The sequence below is a fragment of the Rattus norvegicus genome, chromosome 18, assembly GCF_021556685.1.
Source record: "Rattus norvegicus strain SHRSP/BbbUtx chromosome 18, alternate assembly SHRSP_T2T, whole genome shotgun sequence".
NCBI classification, from domain to species: domain Eukaryota; kingdom Metazoa; phylum Chordata; class Mammalia; order Rodentia; family Muridae; genus Rattus; species Rattus norvegicus.
The window spans coordinates 60,969,204-60,986,936 of record NC_141551.1 but is presented as its reverse complement, the minus strand read 5'-3'; the positions used below and the strand labels follow the sequence as shown (position 1 = coordinate 60,986,936).

At 42.6% G+C, this 17,733-nt stretch overlaps 1 protein-coding gene and 1 long non-coding RNA gene across 33 annotated transcripts in view; one reads left to right on the top strand and one right to left on the bottom strand.

Moving 5' to 3' along the window:
* Positions 1-2,067, bottom strand: part of Malt1 (MALT1 paracaspase) — a 54,062-nt gene extending 51,995 nt beyond the window's left edge. For 29 of the 31 annotated variants that reach the window (XR_015642284.1, XR_015642288.1, XR_015642289.1 and 26 more), the window contains exon 1: positions 1,663-2,067. Coding sequence is in view for 11 of the 31 variants with exons in the window: in XM_087592741.1 (XP_087448867.1) it covers positions 1,663-1,889 (227 nt within the window). In the remaining 20 variants the exon portion in view is untranslated. 31 annotated transcript variants of the gene reach the window in all.
* A 315-nt stretch (positions 2,068-2,382) lies between these two features.
* LOC120098182 (uncharacterized) lies at positions 2,383-10,095 on the top strand. 2 transcript variants are annotated; one of them, XR_015642597.1, is made up of 3 exons: positions 2,383-2,671; positions 6,306-6,549; positions 7,426-10,095. It is a non-coding gene; the product is annotated as an uncharacterized LOC120098182 (long non-coding RNA). The 2 variants fall into 2 exon arrangements; XR_015642596.1 differs by lacking the exon at positions 6,306-6,549 and having other exon boundaries at positions 6,925-10,095.
* The last annotated feature ends 7,638 nt before the right edge of the window (positions 10,096-17,733 follow it).

Genomic DNA, 17,733 nt, shown 5'->3' with positions numbered 1-17,733 from the left:
CCATAGCAACATTAATCTTTACCTCAATCTGAAACTCTGAAGCTCGCAGTTGTTGGGAAGGTTAAAGTAGCTAATGTTCTCAAACAGAGCATTGTGTATACTACGTGTTCAATAAATGATACTATTTACACCCGACTTAGCATTCCGTATGTTACTGTGATTGTTCTAAAATACTGGTTGATTGGAATTTCCAGCTAATAAGAAGCACTCAACAAATATAATTTTGAAGAAAGGCCTTCTCTCTCTACTTAAGTATTTGCCTAAGAGAAGGTCTATGTACAGTATAAATTAAGAAATGACTTCTATCCCTAAACTTATAAAGAAGTGTACAAATAATTACAGTAAAAGTCAAAGCTTAGTTACTTGACAAGAAAATGGAGGCGTTAGAGGACAGGCTGAAATCTTGACAACAGTAGTGGTCCAAAGTTCTGTGTGAGAACCTAGTGGGGTTCCTAAGACTACTTTCAGGTTATTTATAGGGTTAAAGCATTTTTTTTCACAATAGTACTAAGACCCTATTTTCTATTTATTCTTAAAGGAAAAGTTCCTAGAGTTCTAATACTTATGATACTGCAATGGAATGAATCAAATATAGAAAAGAACATGCAATTTAACTGAGGCACCATAAAGATGTTCAAGGCATTCGCAGTCTGAGGCAACAAGGCTGCTGCTGCAAGATCCAGATCTGACTTGTTGATAATAGCGTTTCAGACCACCTCAGGCTACAGTGAGATCCTGTCTCGAAAACCAAGAAAAAAAAAATACTTCAACATATGATGATGCCAGTTTGAGATCCCAGCATTAGAGAGATTGAAACAGGAGGGCAGAGAAATCTGAGGACAGGTTAAACTACACAGCAAGATCTTGTTTAAAAAAACAAAAACAAAAACCCAAACCAAACCAAAGCAATAAACCAACCAACCAAAAACCCTTAAGCTACAGATTTAAAAAAATGTTAACCAACGCTCTATTTGTTTTTGAACAAACTTTTTCTGAAGAAAAAACCCGACATCATTTCTACGACCATGTAAGAACTACTTTTATGATAAATATTTTAAGTTATTAGTTTTACTTTCAAATAGGATATCCGCACACACCTGCAAAATATATAGAATGCACACAAAAGCTATTTTGTGGTCTTCAATAATTCTCAGGAGGCGAGAAGTCTTGAGACCCCAAATTTTAAGAATCGCTGATTGTGGCACCAAGTCACATCGGTGGGCCCTTTTCTCAGCAGGAAAAGTCGTTTAATTTCTTAAGAGTCTAATGTTCACGGTGAAGATGATGAGTTTAAATCCAGTCTCTCCTCCCCTCTCCCCTCTCTCTCTCTCCTTAACCTCCAGGAACTCCTGCAAGCTTCACCCCTCTACTTCCCCGGGTCTCTCTACCTTTTAGGTACCGAGGGATGTGTCCACATCCCTGTCGTTTGCTTTAAAACCCACTCGATTACCACCCTGCAGATGAGCGTTCCTACACTAACATAACAACCCGTGTCAACTTGTGGAGATCGCTTTCCAGCTTCAGGAGTAGAGGGTCGGGAAGGTGTGAAGGGGCCACTGGGCCATCAGGGTCAGTCCCTTCCCGACCCCGGAGCCCACGTAGGTTTCGCGTGACTCCTTACCACGGAGCACACCCCTCCGCCCGCCTGAGGGTCCCGCTCACCTGAGCCGAAGGCGTCCCCGACTGCCCGCCAGCTCGGCCAGCTGCCGCCAGCCCCGGCCCTCCGGCGCGCGGTCCAAGCTCTCGCTGAGCCTCCGCAGCAGCGGCTCGGGCAGGCGGTTGAGAGTTGAGCCGGCTGGAGGGGCGGTCGAAGGTCCCGAAGACGCGGTCAGGGGCTGCTGCACCGCCGGAGGCGGCGAGGCCTGCAGCGGCTGCCCCCACAGCGACATGGTTACGCCGGTGGCCCCGACTGCCCAGTTCCCTCGGGCTCCGGCGTCCGCGCACCTTCCGCTTGCCTCTCGCTGTCCTGGGAGTCGCAGGAGCGGAAGGAGAAGTCAGCCGCACAGCGAGGCCCTCACAGGAAGAAGCACCGCTCCCGGGCCGCGAGACAGGTTCCCTTGAGAAGCCCAGCCGAGAGCCAGCCAAAGAGAGGGGCGGGCTCCGGGGGCGGGGCCTGCCTGCGCGTGTATGGGCGGGGCTTTGGTGGCTCTTCTCCAGTGGCAAGGAGGGATGAGTTCGGGGGCGGAGCATAGGGTTGGGCCCGTTCATTAGAGCAAGCAGTTTCACCTGTAGTGACCGGGGCGGGGCTTAACTTTGGACTGTGGGCGGCTGCCTTAGCCACTGGGGAAAGTTAGCCTTGGGGGCGGGGCATAGTATGGGCGGGGCGTGTGGCCGCAACCTCCCCTACCGCTTCGGAGTGGGCGGAGCAGGAAGGGATGGGTGGGTATTGCTTTTGGAGGAAGCGGTGGAGGGACTACCACAGCTAGGAAGCCTGCGGCGTAGGAGCTTCTCGGGACCGTGGGAGGATGCTTACCGCACACCGGAGAGGGTAGCACGCGCTTCCCGGAGGCGCCCCCACGCGCGTCCGCTCTCAGCAGACCCCGGGGCTTGCGTATGTGCGGAGTCCTCCAGGAGGCCACCAGCTCTCCACATTGGGCAATCTCAAACGCTTCCTCTGCAAGTGGAGGGTGTTTACCAGAAGGAAGTTATGGATCTGGAGATTCAAATACTCGTAAGGGAATTGACCGAAATCTTTTCGAGAGTTTTTAAAGATTTAGTTTCTTATCGGAGGATTCAGGCGGTGCAGTTCGGTGGTGGGGGGCTATAGTTTAGCATGTCTAAAGCTCTGGGTCCGACCTCAGCTCTACAACAGCAAGCAGCAAAACCCAAATACTTCTGGTGTATTTTAACTAATTAGATCCTGGAAATAATTTATCTTAGCAGTGGTGGTGTGGTGTCCTCGGATAAGACCGCCACACATAGTGTTCATATTCCAAGCAGTTTCCCCTGGATGATCTAGACCAACAGTTCTCAACCCGTGTGTCAAGACCCCCTGAAGGAGGCATCAAATGACCCTTTCACAGGGGTCGCCTAAGACCATTGGAAACTATAGATTTTTACATTCCAGTTCATAACGGTAGCAAAATTACAGCTATGAAGTAGCAACAAAAAAATTATGGTTGGGGATCACCACAGCATGAGGAGCTGTATTAAAGCATTAGGAAGGTTGAGAACAATCTAGACTAAGCTTGACTGGACCTCTTACTCTCAAACTCTCGCCTCACCTCATCCATAGCAAAGGCTGTTTGTTATCCCTATAGAAACTATAGACTTGTTTGGCACAGGAACAAACAACTGGTGGCCAGTCGGGTAGTCCTGAGATACAAGACGTTTCCGCCCAGTTTATCTTGCCTTTAGCTTTCCATCACCCAGACAGCAGGGGTTTTCTGCAGTAGTATTTTGAGTGAGCAGATTCTCACAGTTGTTGGAAGGGTAGGAGTTTTCCATACATGTTCCACCACATTCTAGTAAGGCCAGTCACTGTGGGTTTTTTTGTTTGTTTGTTTGCTTTTTAAAGTCAGTTTAAGTTCAGAGTTCATGGGTGTAGTGACTAAGTATGGCTGTGGATTTAGAAAGAGCTTCTAGGTTCTGATTTTATGACCTTAGGAAGTTGATTTCTGTCCCTTACCTGTTAAAATGGAACTGGATTATATTATATAGAATTATTGCCAGGATGAAAACATTTGATATTTGTGTTTGCTCAATTCAACGACTGGCACAGAATCAGAGACTCACAGTTTTACCCTTCCCAGTACAGAGGCCCATTTCACATTTAATCTGAATTGGAAACTCTCCCCATCTTCTCTAGTATTTATATTTTTCTCAATTATTTGGACAATAATTTCCTATTATCTATGTGTGCATTATGGGCATTAAATACCCTCTAGATATGTGTGTGTGTGTGTGTGTGTGTGTGTGTGTGTGTGTGTGTGTGTGTTTTGGGGATAGAATTTTATGTAGTCCAGGGTGCCCTTAAACTTCTTCCCTTCTTCACCTCCTGATAGCTGGGATTACAGGTATTCACCACCATGCACAGTTCTATGCAGACCTGGGTATGGAGCCCAAGACCTATCATATGCTAGACCAGCACTCTTTCAGCTGTGTTATATCCCAAGCCCTAAATTTTCTAGTCTATTGCCATTCTACATTTTAGTTTAAATTCCATGGACTTATTTCCCCTTCCAAACTGGCGCAAATTGTTGCGTATGCAGCTTCTTCTATGCGAAAGGGTCCTGACTGCATGCTTACACTACTTACCCTGTTATCTTTTCTGTCAGCCCATGTTTACTCAGCATAGCTCAGCTACATACCATGTTGACTCCCTTCCCATTCCCCTGCTTTCCATGTACCTCTCATGTCACCCACCTCCTAATCTACACAGTCACCTTTCCCACTACTCTCCACTCAGTACTTTGACAGACACTGCATTTTTATGATTGATCTATTTCTCCTCTTAATAAAAAGTCCTCATATTTCTACCACCCAAATTTCACTTCTGAGGCATATGTGTGAGTTCATAGTTTGATGCCACCACTTATTACTGGTATCCATGTGGGCGAGTTATTGAACCTGTCTGAGCTTTCATTTCTATGTCTTTAAAAGGTGGAAGATACTGGTACCTATCAAGATAATGACTGGGAGAAGTAGGCACAGCATATGTGCATTATTAAGGATGGGAATACATTCTGAGAAATGTATCATGAGGTGATTTTTGCTCTGTGAACCAAGTCTCATGGGACAACAGGTGCAGTCTGCTGTTATTCTAGTCTGATTTCTGTTGCCGTGGTGAACGCCACCACCAGAAACAATTTAGGGAAGAAAGGGTTGATTTCATCTTACCATCATTAAGGGAGGTCAGGGCAGGAACCCATGCAGAGAGACCATATAGGGAATGTGGCTTACTGGTTTGCCTCCATGGCTTGCTCAGATTGCATTTTTATACAGCTTCTCAGAGATGGCACTGCCCACAGTGAGCTTGTCCCTCTTACCAGTCAAGAATATGTCCCTCAGACTTGCCTACAGGTATTCTGATAGAGGTTTTTCTCAACTGAGATTCTATCCTCTCAGATGACCCTAGCTTTTCCTAAGCTGACAAAAACAAATGAGCAAACAAACAAATCAGCTTTGTTGTTGACCACAATGTTAGGTGGTGCATATCTGTTTTATTACCTTCAAAATTTGACACATTAATTTTAGGAACAAATTAACAACTTAGCTTCTTTTTCCCCCATCAACAATTATATTCAAGTAAAGACAGGAGAAAATTTGTGAGTGGAGATGCGGCTTTGATTTTTGACTTTTTAAATCTTTAATGAAAAATCCATTTACTTATTACGCCCGTGTGTTCTCAGAGAGCAAACATGCAGAGTCAGACGATAACTTCCAAGAGTCGGTTTCCCTCTTCCACTGTGAAGGTTCCTTGAATTGATCAGGTTGTCAGGTGTGGCAACAAGCGCCTTTGTTGACTGAGCCTTCTCACTGCCTTTGAAATGTTCCTGAAAGATCATGCATGTGGACAGATAATAAATATCCTTGGGAGTTTTTCTTATTAGCTGAAAGGGATAAGAGTCTTTGTGTCTCCAGACAATTTGCTGGAAGCTCATGGTTGCATTCTATAAATGTCTGATGATGTAATCTTTTTAGACTCATGGATGTAGACACTGACTCATAGGTCCTACTTGGTATGGGAGAATACCTACAGGCTGTTGGATCTGTATATACTGAAAGTATAAGGGAAAATCAAAGTAATGTAAGTTACATGACATTCATTGTCCCCATCCCTTGCTCCATGTCTATAACCTTTAGTGACCTCTCTGACTCACCCCTGAGGTGAGGCCATGAAGGCCACACTCAGACACATTACTAGTCATATCCCTTGCGGCCCATTCTGGCTGATGTTTCCTAAAGAGCTGAGGAAATGATCTTCTTTTGATTGTGATTTAGACATAGTGGCTAAGTGTTCTACTCTAGAGTTGCACACCCTACTTACATAACAAACCATCTAGACCTAAATGCTTCTATTTATGTTGAAGGCTGCACTTGCCTAAATGCATCCATTCAAGTATCATCTAATATTCTCCGGGTGCCTACATTGTGTCAGACCCTGGGCCAAATACTGTTGGAGGATAGTTTTGTTTTAAGTTGAATTCATGAATCCCAACAAATCCACAATGAAATTATAACAAAGGTTTCAATTCAACTCATTATCTAGTGAGGGAATCAATTTAAGTCATTTTCTAGTGAGGGGAGATATTCCAAAGATGTTGTTTCACAGAAACAAAACTGACTTTGTTTTTCCTCCACAGAGAAAGAGGGAATCAGTATGTCTGCCACTTTACAGAATTTACTAACGAGCACGAATTGCTTACATTGCTGCCAGGTTTCCAAGTTACCTTCTGCTTCTCCGTGTTGTGAGATGGTCTAGTCAAAGACAATGAAAGACAGAGACAAGCACTTGCAAGCCACATGGATGGAGAAAGAAGTGCTCTGTGAAGTTGAGTAGGAAGAAAACCAAGGCAAAAGCACAAGAAAGCGAATTATCACAGGAAAGTTGTTGAGCTGTGCTTGGTTCAGAAGGGCTGGAGGCACACAAGACAAAGGGCAGAGACCAGGATGTAGGAAAGAGTCAAATCACAATATGTCACACCAAAGGACTAAGTCATCATAGGTTTGTGCCTGTTAGAGAGGATCAGTGGGTTATACAAGATATATATATATATATATATATATATATATATATATATATATATATATATATATATATACACATATATATGTATATATATGAATATATATCTTAAATATATATATTTATTTAACTTCATAGTATTTAAAAGGAAAAGTCTGTCTGAGTTACTGTTTTTCCAGTAGTTTAATTAGGGTCAAGACAAATTTATTGAAGTTAAAATATGATTTTCTCTAAAGGGAATCTATTAAAATACCAAGACCACAAGTGGCATGTGAGGATCTTGAAGTTGGCAGAACTTTGAAGTGTGAGAAATTCTGATGTCAGCGAGGGACAGGGGACGTTTGAAATGCTGCAATCATGACAGTTCCTTCAATTTTGGATTTTGGAGAACTCAGGCTGTACTAGAGAGAAGACTGGAAGTTCAAGAAGTCTTATAGCTGGCTTTGGTGATGTAGGCCTGAAAAGAGAGTACTCAGGAGGCAGTGATAGGAGAACGGAAAGTTTAAGATCAACCTGGGCTACACAGTGAGACTCTGGAAAAGCAAAGTCAAAAGCAAGGACAGCAGAAAGAACATTACAATAAAGGATAGCTGCAAAAATAGTAGTCTTTGCCAAGAGCCATAATTCTAAAAATGGAAAGCAACACAAAACAAAACACTTAGATTGAGGAAAGACACAGGGTTGCTTTTAACCTGTCTTGGTTGTTTTTAGATTTCAGTATCAATTGTCTCCCACAGGCTCATGTGTTTGAACACCTGATTCCAGCTGCTGGTATGATTTGGGAAGGTCTGGAAGCTTGAGAATTTCAGCCCTAGCTCTAGAAGGTGGCTTGCTTTGGGCTGGGCCTTGAGGTTCTAGCCCCTCTGCTGGTCCCATCTCTCTACTTCCTCCTCAGCCACCCAGATGTGAGTGAGCAGCCTCATGCTCCTGCCATAGTCCCAGCTACGTCAGGTGCCATGCATTTCCCTCTCAAACATCGAGTCAAAGTCAATTCTTCTTCCTTTAAGTTGCATTTGGTCAGTATGAAAAAAGGAATGCAGGAAATTAAAACTGAGAAGTAATTCTCAGAAACCAAATCGAAGAACACATCAAAACATTATCCATCATGATCAAATAGGCTTCATCCCATGATGCAGGGATGGTTCAATATATGGAAATCTATCAATGTAATCCACTATATAAACAAACTCAAAGAAATAAAAAACACGTGAGCATCCCATTAGATGCTGAGAAAACATTTGACAAAATTCAACACCGCTTCATGTTAAAAGTCTTGGAAAGATCAGGAATTCAAGGCCCATACCTAAACATAGTAAAAGCAATATATAGCAAACCAGTAGCCAACATCAAACTAAATGGAGAGAAACTTGAAGCAATCTCACTAAAATCAGAGACTAGACAAGGCTGCCTACTCTTTCCCTATTTATTCAATATAGTACTCGAAGTCCTAGCCAGAGCAATCAGACAACAAATGGAGGTCAAAAGAATACTAATTGGAAAGGAAGAAGTCAAAATATTATTATTTGCAAATGATATTATAGTATATTTAAGTGACCCCAAAAATTCCATCAGAGAATTCCTAAACCTGATAAACTACTTCAGCAAAGTGACTGGATATAAAATTAACTCAAATCAGTAGCCTTCCTCTACTCAAAGGATAAACAGGCTGGGAAAGAAATTAGCAAGTGACACCCTTCACAATAGTCACAAATAATGTAAAATACCTCGGTGTGACTCTAACCAAGCAAGTCAAAGATCTGTATGATAAGAACATCAAGTCTCTGATGAAAGAAATTGAAGAAGATCTCAGAAGATGGAAAGATCTTCCATGCTCATGGATTGACAGGATTAACAGTAAAAATGGCCATCTTGCCAAAAGCAATCTACAGGTTCAATGCAATCCCCATCAAAATTCCAACTCAAATTCTTCATAGAGTTAAAAAGAGCAATTTGCAAATTCATTTGGAATAACAAAAAACCCAGGATAGAGAAAACTATCTTCAACAATAAAAGAACATCTGGGGGAATTACCATCCCTGACCTCAAGCTGTATTACAGAGCAATAGTGATAAAAACTATATGTTATTGGTACAGAGACAGGCAGATAGATCAGTGGAACAGAATTGAAGACCCAGAAATGAACCGACACACCTATGGTCACTTGATCTTTGACAAAGGAGCTAAAACCATTCAGTAGAAAAAAGATAGCATTTTCAACAAATGGTGCTGGTTCAACTGGCAGTCAGCATGTAGAAGAATGCAAATCGATCCATTCTTATTGGCCTGTACAAAGCTCAAGTCCAAGTGGATCAAAGACCTCCACATAAAACCAGATACACTCAAACTAATAGAAGAAAAAGTGGGGAAGAGCCTTGGACACATGGGCACTGGGGAAATTTTCCTGACCAAAACACCAGTGGCTTATGCTCTAAGATCAAGAATTGACAAATGTGACTTCATAAAATTGCAAAGCTTCTGTAAGGCAAAGGACACTGTCATTAGGACAAAATGGCAACCAACAGGTTGGGAAAAGATCTCTACCAATCCTACATCTGATAGAGGGCTAATATCCAGTATATACAAAGAGCTCAAGAAGTTAGATTCCAGAGAATCAAATAGCCCTATTAAAAAATGGGGAACATCACTTCTTGGTCTTTTGGCTAAGCTAAGATCAAGTGTAAAAAATGGGGAACAGAACTAAACAATTCTCAACTGAGGAATATTGAATGACTGAGAAGTACCTAAAGAAATGTTCAACATCCTTAGTAGTCAGGGAAATGCAAATCAATACAACCCTGAGAGTCTACCTCACACCCATCAGAATGGCTAAGATCAAAAACTCAGGTGACAACAGATGCTGGCGAGGATGTGGAGAAAGGAGAATACTCCTCCATTGTTGCTGGGATTGCAAGCTGATACAACGACTCTGGAAGTCAGTCTGGAGGTTCCTCAGAAAATTGGACATAGTACTACATGAAGACCCAGCTATACCACTTCTGGGCATATACCCAAAAGATGCTTCAACATATAACAAGGACACATGATCCACTATGTTCATAGCATCCTTATTTATAATAGCCAGAAACTGGAAAGAACCCAGATGCCCTTCAACAGAGGAATGGATGTGGAAAATATGGTACATTTACACAATGGAGTACTACTCGGCTATTAAAAACAATGACTTTAAGAAATTCATAGGCAGGGCTGGAGAGATGGCTCAGCGGTTAAGAGCACTGACTGCTCTTCCAGAGGTCCTGAGTTCAAATCCCAGCAACCACATGGTGGGTCACAACCATCCATAATGGGATCTGATGTCCCCTTCAGGTGTATCTGAAGACAGCAACAGTGTACTTACATATAGGGAATAAATAAAATAAAAATCTTAAAAAAAAAGAAAAAAAAAGAAATTCATAGGCAAAGGCATGGAACTAGAAAATATCCTGAGTGAGGTAACCCAATCTCTCTCTCTCTCTCTCTCTCTCTCTCTCTCTCTCTCTCTCTCTCTCACACACACACACACACACACACACACACACACACACACACACACACACACACACACCATACAAGGTATCTACTCACTGATAAGTTGATATTCGCCCCAAAGTTCAGATTACCCAATGATATAATCCACAGACCACATGCAGCTCAAGAAGAAGGACTACCAAAGTGTGGATGCTTCAGTCCTTCTTACAAGGGGGAACGAAAATATTCATAGGAGGAAATATGGAGACAAAGTTTGGAGCAGAGACTGAAGGAAAAGCCATTCAGAGCCTGCCCTGCCTAGGGATCCAGCCCAAACACATACAGCCACCAAACCCAGACAATATTGCTGATGCCAAGAAGTTCATGCTGATAGGAGCTTGGAGAACAGGAGGAGTTAGAGAAGGGATTGAAGAAACTGAAGGGGTTTGCAACTCCTTAAGAACACCAATACCAATCAACCAGAACTCCCAGGGACTAAACCACCATCCAAAGAGTACACAGGGACAGACCCATGGCTCCAGCTGCATATATAGCAGAGGATGGCCTTATTGGGCACCGATGGTAGGAGAAGCCCTTGGTTCTGCCAAGGCTGGATCCCCACAGTATAAGGGAATGTCAGGGTGGGGAGGCGGGAAGGAGTGGGTGGATGGGTAGGGGAACACCCTCATAGAAGAAGGGGGAGGGGGATGAGTTGGGGGTTTCTGGACAGAAAACCAGGAAAGGGGATAACATTTGAAATGTAAATAAAAATATCCAATTAAAAAGTCCCCAAAATAAAAAAAAGTATGCTGGAAGCACCAGGTTTTAAAAAAACAAAACAAAAACTGAGAAGTAAAGCTATTGCTGTGATAACCCTGACCAAACGGTTTGTATGTGTTTGGAAGTAGAACACAGGAGAAATATGGAAAGAATTTAGAGCCATGACCTTGCAAAGCCTCAGTATGCTGTAAGCTCACAGTTCTAAGGTAAAGGGAAGTTCAAGGTGGCAGGGGTTTGAGAGAGCTAGACATGTCCTATCCCTAATCGGGAGCAGAGAACACTGAATGCATGCTCTCTAGTGCTTTATTCTTTTTTTTTTTTTTTGTTTTTTTTGGTTCTTTTTTTTCGGAGCTGGGGACCGAACCCAGGGCCTTGCGCTTCCTAGGTAAGCGCTCTACCACTGAGCTAAATCCCCAGCCCCCTAGTGCTTTATTCTTACGTGGTTCAGAATCCTCTGCCTAGGGAATGGTGCCACCTATAGTGGCTGTGTCTTCCTACCTCATTTACTATAATTAAGATAGTTCCCCCCACAGGCATGCACACAGACCAACCTAATCTAGACAGTCTCATTGAGACTCCCTTCACAGGTGAGTCTAGATTGTATCAAATGGACAAAACTAGCAAGTACAATAACAGACAAAGCAGTGAGAGATTACAGGGTGTCTTAGTTACTTTTCTCTGGCTGTGAAGATAGACCATGACCAAGGCAACCCATTTAAAAGGAAGCATTTAATTGGGGGCTTCCTTATTGTTCTGTGTTTGCTGGGCTAGGTTTTGGCCTTGCTCTTGTCTGGTGTTTTCTTGCTAGCATTCCATTATTCACTTTTGGAGTGGGAATGCTTAGTCTGTGCCACAGTATATTGAAATGAAGTAACCTAATGCTTTGCTTTGCTGGGGTTTATACTGAGTCCCTTGAGTCTAGAAGACACTTTTGACTTCTGAACAATATTGGAGCTGTAAGCCTTTTAAAAAGTATTTTTTTTCCATTTCATTTGTTTTTCTTGCGTGTGTTGCAGGTGTTGGGGGCATACTGTGCAATGATGTGTGTCTTAGGAGGCCCAAAGACAACTGGTAGGAGTCTGTTCTTGCCTTCTGCCACATGTATCTTAGGAATGCATGGTGGTACACACCTTTATCTGATGAGCTATCTTGGTGGCTTGACTCTAGGAGGTTTTAAGATTGGACTGAACGTATACAGCATAATGAGATAGCATAAGCCTATGAGAACCCATGTCAAAATTTGGATTATCATGTGTTTGATAGCCTAACCTTCAACTGGTGGTGTTCTAGAAGGTTGTAGACCTTTAAGAGGTGGACCATAGCTGGAGAAAGCAGGTCCTCAGTTACCAGGGCTTGATTGTCATGATGGTTTATATCCTTATAAACCATGAGCCCACATTAGCTTTTCCTCTCCCGTTGTTTCTTGTCAGATATCTGGCCTCAGTGCTGCCAGGCTGGAGGAATCATTATGATTGAAAAATCCTAAGGTATTAATTTATGGGTTGGTTGGTTTGGGAGGAAACAATGCAGTTCTGATTGTGTGTGTATTGCTAAGGACGGATGGCCCCAGGTGTGTGTGTGTGTGTGTGTGTGTGTGTGTGTGTGTGTGTGCACCAGAGTGTGTATTGTGGTCAGATTCCTTCCTTCACAATGTGTGTTCCAGAGATTGAACCCAAACACACTCACATACACATAAACAGAATGAACACAGAAGTAAATGTGATTTTTAAAGCATCTGTCATGGTTTGTATATGCATGACCCGGGGAGTGGTACTACTAGTAGGTGTGGCCTTGTTGGAGTAAGTGTGTCACTGTGGGTGTGGGCTTAAGACCCTCATCCTAGCTACCTGGAAGTCAGTCTTCCATAAGCAGCCTTCAGATGAAGATGTAGAACTCTCAGCTCCTCCTGCACCATGTCTGCCTGGCGGCTGCCGTGTTCCTACTTTGATGATAATGGACTGAACTTCTGAACCTGTAAGCCAGCCCCAATTAAATGTTGTCCTTTGTAAGACTTGCCTTGGTCATGGTGTCTGTTCACCCTACCATTAGTAAAACCCTAACTAATACAGCATCTTTCTCAAGTCTAGACCTTGCTGCCATGTCTCCAGCCTATCCAGGCAGCACTGACTCACGCTGCTCTTTCTGCCAATCTCACTGGTGAACATAGATCCTCCAAGCACAGGATTTTCTTTCTCACTCAAGTACTCAGCTACTTTTCACGTTAGTTTTTGAGACAGGCTTGTAATTTTGCCAAGACTGGCTTTGAACTCATGGACTGTTGCAGCCACACTCCTACCCCTACATGCTCACACACAGATCCAGACACATTTTTTTTTTATAAAGTATCAAGAGAAAAGGAAGAGGTTAAGTTATTTGGCAAATCTTGAGGTGTTAATCTTCGTTCCTTAGACCCAAGATCAACTTTTTCTTGTCCCTCCTCTCCCCAGGATTATGCTTTATCACAGACATGATGTGTTGAATGTAGAGCTGAAGAACTCCTGCAAAGACACATTTATTTTCTTCTCTCACTCTCCTCCCCCAGCTCCATAGACAGAATCCCAGTTGATGCCTGCGTGGAAACTGTTGAAAAATCAAACAACAGTCTAGACTGTGAATCTTCACTGTCAGTTTGATTGGGTTTAGAATCTCTATAGAAGCACATCCTGGGCGTGTCTATGAGACTGCTTCCAGAGAGCTTTAACTGAGGAATGAATATGGCACTGGCCTGTGGGCTGGAGTCCCGACCGATCAGACAGGAGAAAGGCAGCTAAGCACCAGTATTCATTGCTCTGCTTCCTGCCTGTGGATGTGACCAGCCACCTCATGCTTCTCCCACTACGCCTTTCCCATTATGATGGACTATAGCCCTTCTCAATCTGTGAGCCAAAATGAGTCCCTCTGTAGTTACTTTGTGCCAAGTTATGTGGTCAGAATAAGAAAAGCAATATTTACACAATCTAATCTCCAGAAAGCTAACAGAATATTTTTTTAAAAAAAGATGGTTGGCATCTCAGAGTAGATATCCCCTGGGGAGGAAGAGGATATTATAGCATCATGAAATGTTCTTGTAGTTAATTTTTGAGCCAAGATTTATAGGCTTGAAACTATCCTTGAGACAGAATAGTTTAGCAAGCTTTAAGAAATAAAAAAAAAAACAAAACAAAAAAAGAAACAAAAAAAACCATTCATATATGCTACTAACAATGATATTCGTCTGATCCTTCTTATTAAAAAACTCCAAGTAAAGGTAATATGATGAGAATAAAATTAGACATTCTGATAAAAGTGGCATTGTGATAGGAAAATCTTGAATCAGATTTATCTGATGTTTACTTTGGAAGACAAATTTCAGTTGCAGGTAGAAATTACAATTGAGCTATTGTTTCTAATAAAAAATGAGACAGTGTTGGGATTTTCAGCAGGGTCATCACCTCATTGATCCTTACAACAGGCTTTCACATTTGTAGCAATAATAGTTCCATTGGTTGCAGTGAAACATATAAAGACTTTTGTTTAATAGTGAACTCATTCATTTCTCTGTATTCTCCTGGCTCTTAAGATGGATGCTGACGGAGTTGGGGATTTAGCTCAGTGGTAGAGCGTTTGCCTAGCAAGCGCAAGGCCCTGGGTTTGGTCCCCAGCTTCGAAAAAAAGAAAAGGAAAAAAAAAGTGTTTCTCACGCTGGGGTGCATGTGAGAATCATCTGATGTTGCTGTAGATCCTCAAAGGGAGATCACTGCAACCAATTCTGTCAGTACATGTATACCCCAAAAAATTCAAAGGGATCAAATGTTCATATACTAATGTTCATAGCAACACTAATTATAATAGCAAAATTGCTGGAAAAATTCAAATGTTAAATGCGGTACATAAATACAATAGAATATTGTTCCGATATCAAAAGGAAATGACATTTCTGATCCCTGCTACAGGAGTTGGGGTTGTAGCTCAGTGACAGAGTATATGCATAGTATGACTGAAGCCCTAAAGTTAATCTCTAACTCCCAAAATATACAAGGACTAACACACGTCTTAGCATGGATGGACTTGGAGAACACTGTGCAGTGAGTCATCCAGAAGATCGTAGAATAAGTAAGCCATAGAGACGGAAAATAGAGTGGTGGCTCCCAGGGGCTGGGCAGCCAGGGAAGTAAAAGTCAGTTGTTTAGTGAATAGCGATCATCTGGGGTGACGAGAAGTTCTGAGAGAGTATAGTGGTTATACTGCGCTTGTGAATGGATGTCACAGCACTGACGTGGTTACTTCAAGTGGTTGCTGTGAAGCCGATCTTAGAACCTGGGAAGTGTGGGAAGGAGGACGATGGTTCCATACACTTTGCCTACGTAATGTGGGCTTCCACATCATGACGCATCCTCAGATAACACAAGAATTTGAGGCCAGCCTCAGCTACATGAGCCTCTATCTCAAAATAAACAAGCAAAACTAAAAAAACCAAACCAAACCAACCAACCAACCAACCAAACAACCAACCAAACAACAACAACAAAAAAAAAAAAAACCCAAGGCTGTGCAGATGGCTCAGGGGCTAAGGGAAAGCACTTGGTGCTTTTCCAGAGGACCTGGGCTTGGCTCTCAGCACCCACATGGTGGCCCATGCCATTTATATATAATTCTGGTTCCAGGAAATCTGACCCTCTTCTGACCTCAGGAAGCACCAGGCATGCATGTAGTGCACAGACATACATAAAAGCAAAATACCCATACATATAAAATTTGTTTTATATTTAAAATAAAAACGCCAAAAGCTAAAAACCGAAACATAGCAACCACTCCCATAAGTTAAAATGGTAAGTTTAATGTTAGGCATAATTTATATCCTCAAGATTCATTTGAAAAACCATAAGGGCTCACTGATATCTACTTCCCAAATCCCATAGACTTGGATTTCAGTTGGTTTGGGTTGGGGTGATTTTTAAAGTTCCTCAACAAATCTTACATGTAATGAGGCCTAAGAAGAAATGACTAGCCTGCAGGACAGTGGTGCTCATCCGGGAGTCTACATAGGAATCATTTAGGAAGCCTGGGTGTGGTGGATTACACCTTTAGTCCCAGCACTCAGGAGGCAACTTCTCTGTCGTAGGTTTTGCAGACTCCAAAACTATAAGCCACACAAACTTCTGTCACTTACAAATTACCTGTTTGTGAAACTCTGTCCTCTGGGCATAAGATTGCCATTAACCATCACGAAGTCAAAGCATCTGCAGCTGCACTTACCCATAAAAAGCCCTCCCAGATGGGGTCTTTGAACCCCTCAGTATGGGGGTGGTGAGAAGGCCTTTAGACCCTAACACGAAACTGCACCTACTCACTCCTGTTTCCACCCCTCGGCTATATACAGCTCTGCATCGGTTGCTTGTGGGCTGGGGAATGCTAGACCATATGTAGGAGGTTACGGAAGAGAATGCACCTATGCAGATTTTAGGAGGTCTTCATCCATGCTAGGGTGGAGTTTTATAGTGACACAGCTGTCTGGTGGCAAGGGTATGAGGGCCATTCATAAGTAACCCCCCATACTCCTGTAAACAAATCCATAAACTCATTGGTTCAATAAGCTAGATGTGGATGACTACATAGGCTTGGTCTTTCATTGGTGTTCTATTTATAGCGAGTAGATGTTTGCGCATGCCTCCGGAGAAGTAATGGTTCTTGCTGCGCTGCCGTGCTTTCTCCACCGTGATGGATTGTATCCCCTTAGACAATGAGCTGGAAAAAGTCCTTCCTTTCTTCCTTCCTTAAGTTGCTTTGACAGGTGTTTCCTCAAGGCAGTGAAAAAAAAAAGTGATTAAGAAAATGACTACAGGGGCTGGGGATTTAGCTCAGTGGTAGAGCGCTTACCTAGGAAGCGCAAGGCCCTGGGTTCGGTCCCCAGCTCCGAAAAAAAGAACCAAAAAAAAAAAAAAAAAAAAAGAAAATGACTACAGACTTACCTGTTCCAGGGTTGGGGATTTAGCTCAGTGGTGGGTTGGGGATTTAGCTCAGTGGTAGAGCGCTTGCCTAGCAAGTGCAAGGCCCTGGGTTCGGTCCCCAGCTCCGGAAAAAAAAAAAAAAGAAGACTTACCTGTTCCAAACTAAGCAAGTTGATGTTCATAAGGGAGATTGGTCTGAAGTTCTCTTTCTCTGTTGGGTCTTTGTGTGGTTTACGTATAAGTGTAATTGTGGCTTCATAGAAGGAATTGGGTAGTGTTCCTTCCGTTTCTATTTTGTGGAATAGTTTGGATAGTATTGGTATTAGGTCTTCTTTGAAGGTCTGACAGAATTCTGCACTAAACCCATCTGGTCCTGGGCTTTTTTTTTTTTTTTTTTTGGTTGGAAGACGTTTAATGAATGCTTCTATTTCTTTAGGGGTTATGGGACTGTTTAGATGGTTTATCTGATCCTGATTTAACTTTGGTACCTGGTATCTGTCTAGAAAAATGTCCATTTCCTCCAGATCTTCCAGTGTTGTTGAGTATAGGCTTTTGTAGTAGGATCTGATGATATTTTGAATTTCCTCAGATTCTGTGGCTATGTCTCCTTTTTCATTTCTGATTTTCTTAATTTGGATGCTGTCCCTGTGTCCTCTGGTTAGTCTGGCTAAGGGTTTATCTATCTCATTGATTTTTTTTTTTTCAAAAACCAGCTCCTGGTTTTGTTGATTCTTTGTATAGTTCTTTTTTGTTTCTACTTGGTTGATTTTGGCCCTGAGTTTGAATATTTCCTGCCCTCTACTACTCTTGGGTGCATTTGCTTCTTTTTGTTCTAGAGCTTTTAGGTGTGCTGTCAAACTGCTAGTGTATGCT